This window comes from Tympanuchus pallidicinctus, unplaced genomic scaffold (genome assembly GCF_026119805.1).
Source record: "Tympanuchus pallidicinctus isolate F22 unplaced genomic scaffold, pur_lepc_1.0 scaffold1, whole genome shotgun sequence".
Lineage (NCBI taxonomy): Eukaryota > Metazoa > Chordata > Aves > Galliformes > Phasianidae > Tympanuchus > Tympanuchus pallidicinctus.
This window is the reverse complement of record NW_026294618.1, coordinates 105,908,078-105,923,243: the sequence shown is the minus strand read 5'-3', so window position 1 is coordinate 105,923,243 and position 15,166 is coordinate 105,908,078. Positions and strand designations below refer to the sequence as shown.

Genomic DNA, 15,166 nt, shown 5'->3' with positions numbered 1-15,166 from the left:
CTTTTGTAGTGCTGCCAGTGGGGTGGCACAGGCTGTGGGGTGAGTGTGGCAGGGTTCTCCTTCTCACAGCAAGAAACCTTCCTGCCAATGGGAGCCCATTGCTTCAGGGGGAAATGGGGCGTGGGAGCTGCTTGATTTAAGGTTTGGAGGTCGCTCTCAACGACCTGCTCCCAAGGTGTTCTCTGGGATTTTTGCTGCTGTGCTGCAGTTATGGTAAAGACAGGAAGGAGAACCAAGACAATACTCTGTAATGAATGTCCCACTGTACTGTTCTCAGCCTTTCTGGAGGGGGAAGATAAAACAAGTGTCATTGGACTTACATTTGGAAATGGGAGAGCTGGTCACGCTGCTGCTGAAGCCTCGCTTCTGTCTGAGCAGGGAAAAGAACAGGAGATTTTCTTCTTGTCTGTAGTGCTGCCTTTAAAGATGTGCTCTGCTTACAGCTCGCTCAGGTTCAGGATGTTGGTGGAGTCAACAGATTGCACAAGGCACTGAGTGCTGTCATTTGCTCTGCTGCTTCTTCTAAAAAAACCTAATGTTTCCAGTCTTTCGTAACCATCAGTGACTGGAAATTCTTATGATAGCCCTGTCTGAACCTGAGGGACCGGAAAACCCCAGGGTTGTTTGCATCCCCTTTCTAATCAGAGCAGCACTTTCCTCTCCAGCCAGACTGGGAATTGCCCTGAAGCCGTGCCTTGCCCAAACAGATCCCTACCTGCTTTAGCAGGAGACAGGAAATCAAGAGTGTTTTGGACGTCAGAATTGAACCTGCAGTGACCCCCTGTAGATAGCTGCGTCTCCCTGGTGAGCCTTCCTTCCTTGACCAGAAAGGAGCCACTCAATTCTTGAAACTCACTCTGTAGCCCCCTCCTTTGAGAAGATGGACCGGCTGTGTTCCAGCACAGGACTGTTTTGGGGACTGTGGAGGAACAGCAGCACACAAGAAAGCCCTGTGTGAGTGATGAGGCAAAATGCAAGTGTGGCCGAAGGCAGAACTGAGGCAGATTTGGGGAATCCAAGTATTAGTGTTGTAATGTTAATGTTAAAATAATACCCCGTGTTTCTGTACTTGAGAAAACTGTTTCCAAGCCTGATTGTCTTATTTTGACCCTTGAGCTAGGTGAAACTTTGCAGGGGCTGTTTTGCCTCACACATTGAGCCACTGCATCCTTTCAGCTGTATCTAGCTGTGCTGGTGTCTTACATAAATAATCTCTCTGCTTCTTGTTTCAGTCATGCAGATAATTACTTGTGAGTTTGAATGGCAGTTAGGAATTAGCTCTAAAAGGAATCCCTATTGTCTGAAGGCTCAGGGCTGCTGTGTTTGAGCACTCTTTGGGTAGAGATGGAAGATCATTCATCATATGACTCTTACTTTCTACAGAAAATTCCAATCCCATTTCCTGATGGCTTTTTAGCAGGTCCTAGCAGGAAGTGAGTGACTCTGTGCTACATGGGTTGGGTTTTGTAGGAGTTCACCAGTTTCTGACTCATAAGTGAGTTTGAAGCATTCCTGTACTGATAAGCTGGGGAGAGGGAAACGTCATTAGGTGCTTATTGCTGATGATCTTTTTTTGTGTGGATGGATCTAGTATTCTGGGGCATAAAACAGTTCATTCTTTGAGCTCTTCTCATTGAAATAAATACCTTCAATAAGCGGCATGTTTCACTTTCACAGATCTACTTTCCTTTGATGTAATTCCCTTTGACTAATTGCAGATTACATAGGTGCAATTACTGCTGTCTGCTGTTTGAGTTATTTTCCACACTGGTGATTCTTACATGAGGAAGGAATCAAATGCCTTTCAGGCTGAGGTGCAAACCTGCATACCATCACAGGCATAAATCTAAGCAGATCAGCCCCTAAACCCAGAGAGCTCCAGTTCCACTTTATGCTTTCTGCACACCCAAGGAAGCTCATTTTTCCCTCTTTTTGGTTCTGAGAGGCTTCCACATCCTAGGGCCTGCTTAGTAGAGCATTGAAGAAGGAGCTTTTCTTCCAAATTCAAATGTATGAGAACATAAGCTTATGTTAGGATTAATTACTTCCAGCAGTATCAACTCGTGATCTGTTGTGCTCTTTGGTTTTTGGTGCACATCTTTCCTCCTCCTCCTCCCACACTGGTTCTTTCCCAACTCAGCTGTTAGCAGGGGAGATACAGGACAGCGTAAAAAAGAAAAGTGTTCCTCATCTCTGTGAGTTGGAATCAGGTCCTTCCTGAAGGACTTGTAAGGAAACCTGTGCTGTCTGCTGGGCTTTCCCTGTCGTGTGGGAGGTGTTGCACCACACAGTAGTTCTATCACTAAGGACAGGGTGAAGAAATTCTCACGACTTGAAAAAAAAATATTTATTTTCTGTGAGCACAGGAAAAACCTGTAGTGCAGCACTGCTCCTGCTGGGCTTGGAGCAAATGGTGTCAGGACCCTCTGCTGACCTTTACTGGCAAAGGTAAATGATGTGCACAACCTAGGTCAAAAGCAGTTAATTTAGGTGCCGGCCTGTCACCCAGTTCCTGTCACAATAAATAATTGGTTGGAGAGAGAATCAGTGGTAGTCTGTGGTGGCTGGACAGAACGAGCTGCATGGGAGAGGAGATGTCCTGACAGAGGAATGTGAGACCAATGTGCAGCATGGATTTGGCTCTTAGTCTCTTGGAGGCAAAATGCCTCAGCTACCTGAGCTTTAGCTTAGTGCTTTACTTTTCATCTTTGTTATCCAGCCGTGGGCTTTGCTCATTGCTGGCAAAGCTTTTTCTTCCTGTAGTAATAAATGGTTGTAAGTCTGGTGTTGCCTCAGGTACCGTTTTGGTGTTTGATGTTCAGTGAAGCCCTCGTTGTGTAATGCAGAGCGCTAATGGCAAGAGCCTGAGGGTTGGATGTCGTGGTGTTATGCTTGCAGGTGTGTTGGGTGCAGAGCAGGGATATGTGAGCACATTGCTTCCCTGCAAGGGGTGGCAGAAGCTGAGGAATGTGGAGAACTGGATATGTGGTTTTGGCAACAGCACATAAATAGCAGCAGAACTTCATTGGTTTCAGTGGCATGCTGAGGTGCTGTGGCTGCTTAGTCACAGAGGCTGCACTTCCCCACGGTGCTGGGGACTTCTCTGCTATGAGGGGAAGTGGAATTCTTTAAATTCTGCAGGTATCTATCTTTATCTTCTCCTCTCATCTAATCTACCACAACAAACAGGTGTGCAGAAAGGTTTCAGTCTGTTGTGGTTTCTCCTCCCTTGAATATGACCTAACACAATACATGCTGACGAGGTCTGACAGTGTCCCCCACACATACAGCCTGGGGCTCGAGCACTCACTGCTTAGTGGTTCTGCACAGCACTGAGCCACAGTGATGCTGACTTTCCTAAAAGCAGGTAAATAGAGATGGAGCAGCCTCAATCCAGAACTGCCATCAGGGGTCGCACAGTTCTGTCTCACACTTCCACCTGCTGCTGCAGCCTCAGTAAGAGTCAGCCGGCCCATTATCAACACAGATTAGAGGAAGCTAAAGCTAAACACTGTATTTTCTTACTGTTATGTTGACCTGGGAGTACCCAAAGTAGTTTAAAGACGTTTTGGTTGCAGCTACTCACACTGCAGTTCCACCTTTGGCATCCATGCAGGCAGTATGGGAAGATGCTGCTGGAGCCTGCAGCCTTTCTTCCCCTGTCTATCATCTGCGCTTTCTGAGACCACGTTCTTAAGCACACCGCACAGCCCACTTGCAGACACGAACTCGTTGAATCGCGTGTAAAGACAGCCTTCGGTCAGTAGGGGGCCCAGATTGCTAGCGGCTGTTCCGGATGCCCAGTGAGAGGATCCGGCTGTTCAGGCAAGTTAAAATACTTCAAGGAAACAAAGTTAAATATCTAAAGTTTGGTCTTTGCTTCTTATGCCTCTAGTTTTCTAAAAGCTGGCTTAATACGAGATTAAAATGTAAGGATGATTTTCCTCGTGCTTTAGGGAACATTACAAAATCTAGCTAAGTAAAGTCCTCTTCCCCTGTCCTAGCCATAACAGGGCCGGGCAATCCAAAATTAGGATGTGAACAGGAAGAATGACTTTGCATCTAAATGGCCCATCATCGTGCTGCTGCTTTGTTCTCTTCTGCTGTGAAGAGAGTAAATTTAGTTGCTAATTGCAACAGTGTCCCAGCTTTACTTGATACTCTGGATAGTACCAGAGCAGCCACATGCCAGATGCTCAGCAGATTTCCGCTTGAGATCAGTTATGAAACTCCTACACTTTGCACAACTGTAGGAAAGAGGAAACCTGCAGCAGGCTGACAAACTAATGGCAATCCAGACACTGAGAACACACAATTGCTATGCACTGAAGTGTTGTCCGGCTTCTGTGCATCTCAGCATCATTACACACCTTGCACAACTCCCAAGCTGATTATGGCAGAACTCAATAGAAAGTATCTGAAAGCACTCAGTAAGTCCTTTCTCAGTTGGAACCTTGATTCTCAGCAGGATGGTGCACGTGCCAAGTCTTACTGCAGGGCTGTGACCAAAGGACACACAAGTCATCTGGTGTGTTTATTGTGAACAAGGTCGGTTTGTGGTCACTCAGAACAAGTTAGGGATATGGCACTCAGTAAAAGCAGCAAAGGAACTTTCTGCCAGCCCTACAGTGTTCTCAAGGAAGGAAATCTTTAGGGGTATGTTGCATGACAGCTGCTCCAAAGCAATCTAGTATTATGCTTTAGCTCCCCAAGCAGAACAGCAACTCTGGCACGCATCAATAGGAATGGTCAGCAAAATAAATACATTAAGATGAATCTATGAAGTTAGTAATACCTACGAAGACAACAAAATAAATGGGACTTAAAAAGCAGCGGTGACAGCTGAACAGGGACAAAGTAAGTTAAGTGGCAAAAGGACTGTGATATTAACACTGGTTCCCATCAGTCAAATTGAGGCAACATTTGTGTTTGGACAAACTAAGTGCATTAGAACAACTAATTATTGCTGGGATGCCTGCTGAAGGCTTCTGCAAGAAGTGCTGGTTTCCCTTTTCCCTTCTGTTGGCAGTTGAACTCCTCCCTTGAAGCCAGACCGTGTCCATTTTGCCTTTTGAAAGGTGGTCATTTGTAACCCGATGATGACGACAATCGCAGAACGCCTCACACACCAGTCAAACAAGGAATGCAAGACAAGATTTTAATTGTTAAAAGTTTATCGATAACCTCTTATATACACATAATTATACACAAAGTGGTTCACGAGTCCCTCATCTCGGGCAAATCTGCTGGTGAGGCTGGTTGGCTGAACACTTCTGTACTGGCCGCTCATCTCACAGGTACGGTGTGAATGTGGAAAAGGCCAGCTGGGATGCTGATGGGTATGGCTTTCTTCATGGACCGTGCTGCTCTTTAGCTGGGTACTGAAAGGAGCCCGTATTCATCTGCTGTATCCAAAATTTTACAGATGACAGGAGATTCCACCTTGAACACACAAGATCAAAACTGAAGTGTGAAAATATGAAATAACTGTGAAATAACTTTTACAAGAAACAGAGATCACAAGGTTGGCAACCTTGGGGGTTGAGGTTGGGGGTTGCCTGAGGGGAGGAGGTGCAGCACATTTCACATATTTAAGGTGCCCAGTGGTGACCAGATGGAGCAGCACCTTCATCAGATTTGCTAAGAACACTGAAATGACATCAGCATTTTTCAGTGCATTTGGAAATCCTGATGTGTCTTTCTGGACAGTGTCTATGTTCCCCTGCCAGTGGCAGGCTGCACTGCTAACCCTGCTTCAGATGGCAGCTGTGAAGTTTGTCACTTGAGCAGAAAAAGCTACCAAATCATACTCTGTGACAAATAAAAGCAGTCAATCAAGTCAGAACTGATCTCACACTTTCCATGAAGTGGAGCATGTACCCTGAGACATCCTGCACTACGTGGCAGCTGATCTTTGGAAAGGCAAGAATGTGTTTACATACCCCAAGGATGTACTGGCAAGAATGAGGCTCTAGCATATATATGGTTACAGCATGAGGTGAATCAGACTCTTTGCATCTGAAAAAAAAGAAATGTGGCTGTTTTTAGCATTTAAGAAGCACAAAAATAAAATATATTTCCCTACTATCAGCATCATTTTTATCAAACCCAGCTAACAGTCACTGCTTTCTGAGCCTTGTGAAAAGCAGAAAGATATTGCTTTCCTTTCTGGAAGAGAAAGCAGAAACACAAAGCATCAGTTTACTAAAAAGGAAAAAAAAAAAAGTTAACTTACTTCAACTTCACTGTCACCTGCCTTGGCTTGTCAGTTAAGTCACAAACATCTCCATTTCCATAGAAATGAGACACCATCCTGCCCAAAAGTTTGGAAACAGTAAACACAATTTTTATGCACAGAGCTCATTTGTTTAATATGGTATCTCATAATTTCAAATATTTAACTTCAATATGTATAACAAAGAAGTAAAATAATGTATTTCAGTATTACAGGAGCAAACAGTTGTTTACTATTGGAAGAATCTGCCTCATATCCAGTCTTGAATTATCTTTCTTGACATGGCATGATGATTAGGGGGAAAAAAATCAACATGCTTGTAACAGCTTATCTATTAGTAAATATCCATGTGTGGCTGAAGTGGATGTTGGCATTTATTTCTCTCTGCCACACACATGAGAGTAACTCAGGAACTCTTAACCAGAGCAGTAATCTCAGTGACTGTGACCATACCTAACTGTCTGTGTGCCATCTTCTTTAAGATAGTACGTTCTAGCAGCATTCTTTCTGGACCATTCAATGTGTTCCTCCTTGTTCCAGGTGCCCACGACCACAGAAGTCTTGCCACTTTCCTTGTCCTAAAAAAAGAAAGGCTGACAGTGATCTTGTACTGTAATTTTAGCAGTGAAGATGTCTTCATGAGTGGAGTGTCATTTCTAGAGCGAGTCTGCTCCCGTCCACGTGCCACGTCCTTGCATTTGGGACAAGCCATGAAGGATGATGTTGTAGGGTAAAGACTCAAGTTGACGGTCTCTTCAGAACAGCCATATAGGCCGTGTAAGCTGATAAACGTATTTCAATGACCAGAAGAGCATTTCCACAAGACAGACACCTTTTCAGCTTTCCTTATCACTGTGCTCTACCTGACACGGTATCTACGTCACCCTGCAGCACTGAGGATTGACGTTCTGAAATCCACGCTCTTAAACCCAAAATGCTGATCAGCCAAGAAGAGGATGCTGCTTTTTTCAGGCCAAACGCGGGTCCTCCAGCCTCCCCATCGCACCCGCAGCCATCTAGCGGCAGAGCACAGAACTACGTGCACATACCTCATGATACTGATGAACGTACTTGCCGTAGCAGAATTCATACTTCCACCAGCCAACTCCCTAGGGAGGGGTATAATTTCAGCATTAAACCAAAACAAAAGCCCCAAACAGCCACTCCCATTTCCCTCCTGACCCAAAACCACTGGTTATTTTAGCTGTAGAACTCCAAACTCCCAATTAATCAGAAATGTTGATTCCTGATTTGCATTGAAACAAACTCTTATTAGACTGACTGGCACAGTTAAGAGCTGGAATAGAGGAGTTCAAGTAAAGAGGACCTCAGTTTTATGAAAACTCATGAGAACAGCTGCAAAAGGACTAAATTCCTTAAACTACTTGTATCCCCTCTATTCATCTTTTCAAGAAATGTTTTCTCTTTCAAAGAGCACAACTTCAGATGCCTTTTCTCTGTGGCTGTTTATGTTTTATCTGTTCGTTTCTGGCTTTCTCATTAACAAAATCAGCACAACTCTCATGATCTACTCTCATTTCACCATTTGTTCAGTTAAGTCAGTTTTCAACAGAAAAAACTGAAGACACCTTTCTAGCATAGAACTTAGTATACAAACCTTCCCTTTACTGATGCAATTATGTGCAAAAGAGTGCTGTTATAACATTAACTTGATGTGGCTTCTGTAAGTTATGCACTGGTTTTATTTAGATAATAGCAGAACTGTACCATTTCTTCAACTCTGCATTTAGCCCAGCACAGCCAAGCAAGCATCACTTAATGAGGATCTACTTAAATACCTGAAAGTCAGGGAAATATCTTTTGTGAACAGTAAGACTTCCAACTCTCTGCTCTCCATATCCCAATGGAGGCTATAGATGTATACCCCAAATATGCTCTTCTCTTCAAACACAGAATAGTCCCATACCTAGCACCACAGCAGCACTGCATACACAGAAATAACTGCAGTATTTGGTTGGGAGAGAGGACAGAAAACAGATAGGAGGGCTGGCTTTAAGGAAGGATTTGCCACAGCACAATGCAACACTGAGATGCTCTAGGCTGGACATAGCTAAGACAGCATATTTAGAGATCCAGGGCAAGAACTGTGCAAAAATAGGTCTTGAATTTAGCACAGAAAAATACTGAATGAAATATCCCAGAATCATACAATCACCAACATCAGAAAAGACCTCAAGACAATCCAGTCCAACCATCCACCTACCACCAGTATTTCCCCACTTAGTACAGCATCTAAATGCTTCTTGAACACCACCACGGATGGTGACTCCACCACCACTCTGGGCAGCCCTCTTCTGTTATGAGGAAACAGTGTGGCCCCCTCACCTCTCACTGAGGGATTAATTTCACAGGGAAAAAAATTTTATACACATTTATGAAATGGTATGTACAATTAAGGAGGAGCTATTTGACTGTATTGAGCTTCTATTTCTTACCCCATGGAAGCAGTAGGAGCCACTGAGAAATTCCTTTATAAGTTGGTCGTCAGTCAGTTTGGAGATGAGGGTTGTTCCTACAGTTAATAGTTGATGGCTACCAATAGCAACAGGCTTATGAATGGAAGAAAACTTCTCTTCCTTTGTTGAAGGTGTCTCTTCCTGGAATTAAAGTACAAACAAATACAGTACATAGATTTAATACGGAATCATAGCATCACCAAGGTTGGAAAAGGCCTCCAGGATCATCCAGCCCAACCACCCACCTACCACCAATATTCCCCCACTAAACCACATCCCCCAGTACAACATCTGAGCAGCTCTTGGACACCTTCAGGACAGTGACTCCACCAGCTCCCTGGGCAGCCCACACCAGCAGCTGACCACTCCTGCACAGAAGAAATTGTTCCTACGTCCAACCTGAATCTACCTTGGTGCAATACATGGCCCCTGCAGAATCATCTCAACTATGGGAAATTACTTATTACTTGTTACATGAGGAAAGCTGTGCAAAAAAGCATGAAAGCAGTGACAAAATGCTTTCACTGTCTTAAGTCTAGCTGAATTTCAAGTCTGGATCTTAGCAACTCTGCAAACTGCAGGCTAACAAGGCTACAAAAGTTCTCAGTCAGTTGCCCAAACTTAACTGATACGTTTTCCTTCCAATAAGCAAGCTACATAAATAAGCAACTAACTTATAGACTGTTCCGAAGTCTGACATGGTCTCCTAATATAGATTAAAACAACCTGTTCCAGTGAGCTGCATGTGTATTGTAACATGAACAGTAAACACTATCAAGCTTTCAAAACAAAACAAAACAAACCACCTACCTCTTTAGCTCTTCTAAAAGGCATCTTCATCATTTCTTGCTGTTTCTCCAGTTGTTCCAGAGTATGGGGTTTAAGTGGGGATCCAGGCAGAGATTGGCAAAAGATGTCATTCACAGGGGAAGCCCTAAACCTGTCCGAAGGAGGTATGGATGTATCACTTAGTATGCTTTACAGACAAAACACGCTTTTCTCTATTCTTCCACATTTCTGACTGGCTTGGGGCAGTTATTTCCTTTCCTGCAGTTACATCATCACGGTTAAAGCCTTAATGTTCTCACAGTTACAAGTGATGTAAGTTCCTACAGAAATAAAGCATAGGGCATGCGTGTCTTTTTCCCCTGCATATAAGCCATCATTCCTCTAACATTCTTTCTAGCTATGCAGAAAGCAACTCATCTCAAGAAAGGAGAAGCAGCAGGATGAAGCAGGGTTACAGCTGTCTCCTTGCTTTACACAAGGCAAGACATCGTTAAAAAAGAAAAAAAACATTAAAAAAGTGAAATTGTAACCAAAGAAGTTCCAATGGGTATTTGTCTGCTAAGTTATTGGAGCTGCATCACTGGTAAGATGATGATTGCCGTGTCTGAAGTACTGCTCAGAGGAGTCTCAGGGAACACTGCAGGAAAAGTGCCCTTCAAACAAGGTTGGTTTGTTTGCTGTGAGCTCTGCTGACACTGAGCAGCAATCCAAGCCTGCTATCTCCATCCATCTTTGCTGACTAAGATGATACAACTGGGAAATAGCCTGTCGTATTTACTTTCAAGTGTTTCTTGCCAGTGGCCAGAAATCCTTCCACATCTGGCAGGGATTAGTGGCTGAAGACAGTATTCTTATCACATGGAAGAACAACTCAGTTCTGCTGATACATACAGTACAGATAGAGAACAGAGGTGCAGCAGTAAGAGCATCAGATAGTAACACATTAGTGTCACTAGTAACACATCTGTCCACGTTAAAAAAAAAGTAATAACTGATGACTGGAAAATAACACAAACTGTGAACTCTTTATGTGCAAAATGAGTGACACAGCAGAAACAAAGACACTAAACCAAGACAAGCACAGGTGGGAACTCCCTAAGCTGAGAGAACTGGTAAAATAAATGTTACTAAGGTTTAGCTGAAGACAATACTCTTGTTTTCTGAAGCTAAATACAGAAGTTGAAGTCTATGCACATGTATATGGCACACATACAACATGCAGTATCTGAATACCACGCAGATGATCCCCAAAGAGCTTGGAATCATCAGCTAAGAGAAGAGATTGGGTATTCTTCATCTGCCTGCAGCCTTCAGGCCCTGGTTTGTACTTCTCCAGAATGACGAGGTTAGAAACTTACCTGTTAAAAATGAAGTACTTTCCACCTGCTTCTCATATGGAGTCAACCAGCAGACTTCCAAAAAGCAAGTGTGACTCAGCTTAAGATGAAAGCTTTTAAGACTCAGCAAAGCTGTACTTGCCAAAATAAGTACATACAAGTGTCACAGCTGCATACCAGAAAGCACAGGTGGATAGAAGGCTGATATAAACACATGCATGGCAGCTGATGCAAATTTGGAGTTAGCCACAATCTGAATACTGTACCTATATTTAGGATGGTTGCATAACAGAGGTGTCAATATAACCACCTCATATTCACAAGTTGTAACTTCTGCTACTGAAAGAATCTCATGTTTAGCTTCTGGATGACAGATGTACATGACTGTACTCGATCTGGGGAGGTTCTGCCTCAAGCTGCAGGGTGTGCCATTTCCCATTTCTACAGGATAGTACGGAGTCATCTGCCCTTCTATGTTTTTTGTGGGTATCTGCGTGAAAGAAAGCAGGAGTTAGGAATTGCAGTAAAACTCCTTTGATTCTTCTGAAACAGCAAACACTGTAACATTGTGCAGAGTCAGCAAACCTGGACTGAAAGCCCTGCTTGGTGACTCGGTTTCACTGTAACATCCAAACACATTCTGGCTTACTGCCTCCAGCTCAGTGCTGCACAGATGCACTGCACCATGTGTGGCCTGACAACAAGCCTGACTGCAAAGGCAGCTGCTTCCTGTGCACTGGTTGTCCAATGCTGCAGTTCTAAGAAAGCTTCCCAGCTGGGTGCAATGTTTTGGAAAAGCTCCAAAGCCAGCTGCGTTCCCCCTGCAGCCTCAAGATAAGGAGCAGTGAGCAGCTCTGCCAGAGTCAGCTCAGGTCTGAGTGCTGCCTTCACCTCAGTGCCAGGCCATGAAGAACCTGCAAGGGCCTGCTGCTAAGCCATCCAGCTTCAGTGCTACAGCCTTCAACACACCCAGCCTAGAGCATCCCACACCATCTGCTGGCTTGGCTAACAGAAAGTTAACAACACCTGGGAGTTTAATTGCACAGGCACTCGTTGGCTTCCAGTCACACAGCCACTCTATACCTCAGAAAGTTTCATTTTTCTATACTCATTTTGGAAGGGAACTACTTATACAATCTCATCACGTATGAATGCCTCTACTATGATGGCAAAAGTTAAAATAGATGTTTTTCACTTGCCTCTTTTGTGCTTTCTTTTGGCTTTTCCTTCTCTTCTTGATCTAGGGAATAATTAAAAATGAGATGAGCATAAAATCTGTGAACTCAAAATAAAGTGAACTCACACAGAAAGGCTTATACGCTCTGTCTATTTACTTGTACTTTGTTATTAAGCTGCCAACAGACAACTGTACCAACTTGCAGGTGCAGAAGAGGAAGAAGGGAAATAAAGAATGATTGGGGATCCAGAGCAAAGACAACAAAACAGGAGTAAGTCTGGACTCCATTCAGAACAGATCAGCAAGAGGCAACACTGCTCTGCTGTTCTGAGAACAGAACAGTAGTCAGTACAGTAATGTATCACACCTGTGGATTCAGCTCACAACACTTTGAGACACCATCTGTTTTATTGTGTAAGAGTAGTGTGGATTCCTGCATAGGAAGCATAGAAAGAATAAAATCTGCCACCCAAGCAGAGAAGATAGAAAGTCAACGTGTTAGAAGACATGACAACTTGTAGCATCATCACATGCAACCTCTCCACAAAATAATTCTTAAACTCAATTTAGACATCTCATAGAGCAGCTTCTAAAGAAAATTAGTTACCTCTGCACAGGATTAATGACAACACAGACACTAACTCACTAATAAGAAAAGCCAAACATCACAGCTTCTTCTCAGGACTAAGATCCATTACTGAAGATCTCAGGAATTTGAAGAAGTGGGATTAATGGCTCTAGAACTCCCCCAGAATTAAGGCACTAAGGTTAATTTTAGGAAGAAAGGTGGTGCTCACCTTTCCTGTGCTAGCCTAGAATTAAAAATAATAAACCCTCTTGTTTCCATCAACTCTGCTGAATGATTAATTTGTCAATTTTTGGAGTTCTCTGAACAAATATACTCCGTATCTAAGGGGAGCAGATATTGCCAGGTGTGAACACAGAACTTTTGGCATCCACAACAATTCCTGGGCAAAAATGCAAGCACTCAGAAAATTATTTTAGACTGTAATCTGACTTCAGGGCTCAGCTCCCTTATTTCTGAAAGTCTGTGGCAGAAACCCTAACAAACACTCTCCAACGATTCCAAGGATCATATCTACCTGCAAAGGCTCCAGGTGTGTGGGTTGGCATCCCATGTTTTATTACAGAACAGCTCAGCCCAACACATGCTACATGCTCTGCCCATTGCTCACAGCAGTTAAGACATCTTCCCACCCAAAAAGAAAGAAGGGCAATAGGTCACACATCAAACAGACTCATCTGTCACATATTGCTTCCATCTATTCTACCATGTATTTTCTTTCCCGACCCTTCCTATTGCCGATGGATGTAATTAATTAGACAGCATGGCAAACTGACAGGATGGATAACTTCAAGGTGCTGAAAAGGAACTCACTGAAAACAACACATTTTCAAAAAGACAGCCATCTGCAGAACTGTACTATTTTATTTTTTGCACTGGGAGTCAGTTTTTCTGCAGTGTTTTTCTCAGATAATAGCGATTAAAAACAAAAGAACTCGTGAGCATTAGTAAAATAACCTAAGACAAACCTGGTTCAGATAATGGGGTCTTCATCATCATACTCCCGAGATAGTATTCTTGGATGTTTATTTTCTACAAGCAAAAGAAGCTTAAAAACGTTATCATTTTCCACACTTTTTCAAAGGAGCTCTGCATGCTGCCAGCAGTGAGAGGGAGGCTGGGAGCTCCAGATGGCAGGAAACTCACCTGCCCCGTTTCTTTTTCCTCGTGATACTGGCGGATGTGTTTTCCATGGCAGACCTCATAAGTCCAGTAAGATTCAATCTTAAAATGAAAAGCAAAAGAAGTGACATTCTGTCTAGACACGCTACTCCTAAAAACTAACATCTCCCCTCACGTTCTTGGCTTTCGCAGCAATGAAATGCAGGCCAAACTAGTGGATGAAAGCACCCTCAAAAATAACAGCAGTGAGCAGTCTCAGCGTTCCCTCAGCATTTTCTCAAGGTTCCAGATAAACAAAGGGACAAAGCTCCCTCAGCTTTCGCACAGATAAAGCAAAAACAAAAACAAACCCACAACGGGTGTGAAGACCAAGTTTACTGCAAAACCACTGGGGTGAGCCGAGGTGATTCAGCACCGAGCCGCTCAGGCAACTGTTGTATGCATTGTATGTGTCATCCTGCTTGCCAGCTGGGCCTGACCCACTCTGTTCCTCAAGCACTCTGTGGGACCTTCTGTGGGTGCAACACCCGCACCTGGCTCGCTCTGCTGCTCAGCACAGCCTGCTTGCTATCTGCTTTTCTTTCACAAAACATGAGCCTTGCCAATGGGATGGCAGAGCAGTGGAAAACGGCAGAGCCACAGAGCACGTGTGGTTTGAGCCTTCAGCGCTTCTTCGGCAACACCCGTCCTACAGCAACCGCGTGGGAAAGCTTTAGTCCTGCAGATAAGCACTTAACATCCACAGCTTCACACCGCTGTTAGAAGAGACGGGGGTACGAATACATCGGGCCTCTAGGGGGGAACTGAGCAGTGAGATCAGGATAAGGAAGCCACAGCATCACGGAGAGCTGATTTTGGCGCAGGAATCCCGAGCCGCACCGCCGGCACGTCCCACACACCGCGCCCGAACGCGGCCCGGCGCCAAGCTCACCCTGTACGAACAGCTGCTCTGCTTAAACAGCGGCTCCAGCAGCTCTCCCGGCGCCGGGCCCCGGTAGTCCTTCTCTTCTTCCTACACGAGAGCGCCCGTTTGGGTTCGTTACCCGAGAGCAGCGGCCGCCCGCCCCGGCTCCGCGCACAGCCGCTCACCTCGGCGCCGCCCGCCGTCAGCGGCAGCACGCACTTGTAGCGCTCCTTGTCCGCCGTGGTCATCAGGATGTAGTTGTCCTCCCTGTACAGGACGCCCGTCGTGGGCTGCAAAAGGCAGCGCGTTACTCGGGCCTTCCCAACGGGCCTTCCCTTCCCGCCCCGCAGCCCGCACGCACCAGGCTCAGCTCGGTGCCGGGCCAATTCACCCGGAACGGGACGTCGTCGCTGAGCTGCGGGAGAGCGCGGCCGCCAGACGCCACCGCGGCCGCCAGCAGCAGCCCGCACAGCAGCGCCCGGGGCCGGCAGCGCCTCATGCCGCCCCGCGGCCCCGCGGCAGGTACCGGGACACGTCGG

The 15,166-nt window shown here is 44.9% G+C and overlaps 1 protein-coding gene across 1 annotated transcript; it reads right to left on the bottom strand.

Moving 5' to 3' along the window:
* Positions 1–5,144: 5,144 nt before the first annotated feature.
* Positions 5,145–15,160, bottom strand: ERLEC1 (endoplasmic reticulum lectin 1). The gene is made up of 14 exons (XM_052680026.1): positions 14,989–15,160; positions 14,813–14,917; positions 14,655–14,735; positions 13,748–13,825; positions 13,570–13,633; positions 12,038–12,078; positions 11,105–11,328; positions 9,523–9,652; positions 8,692–8,853; positions 7,285–7,344; positions 6,689–6,813; positions 6,236–6,313; positions 5,943–6,018; positions 5,145–5,442 (listed from the first exon to the last, which is right to left on the bottom strand). Exons 1-14 carry the CDS (start codon positions 15,124–15,126, stop codon positions 5,371–5,373), a joined length of 1,434 nt encoding a protein of 477 aa, XP_052535986.1. The 5' UTR covers positions 15,127–15,160; the 3' UTR covers positions 5,145–5,370.
* Positions 15,161–15,166: the final 6 nt, after the last annotated feature.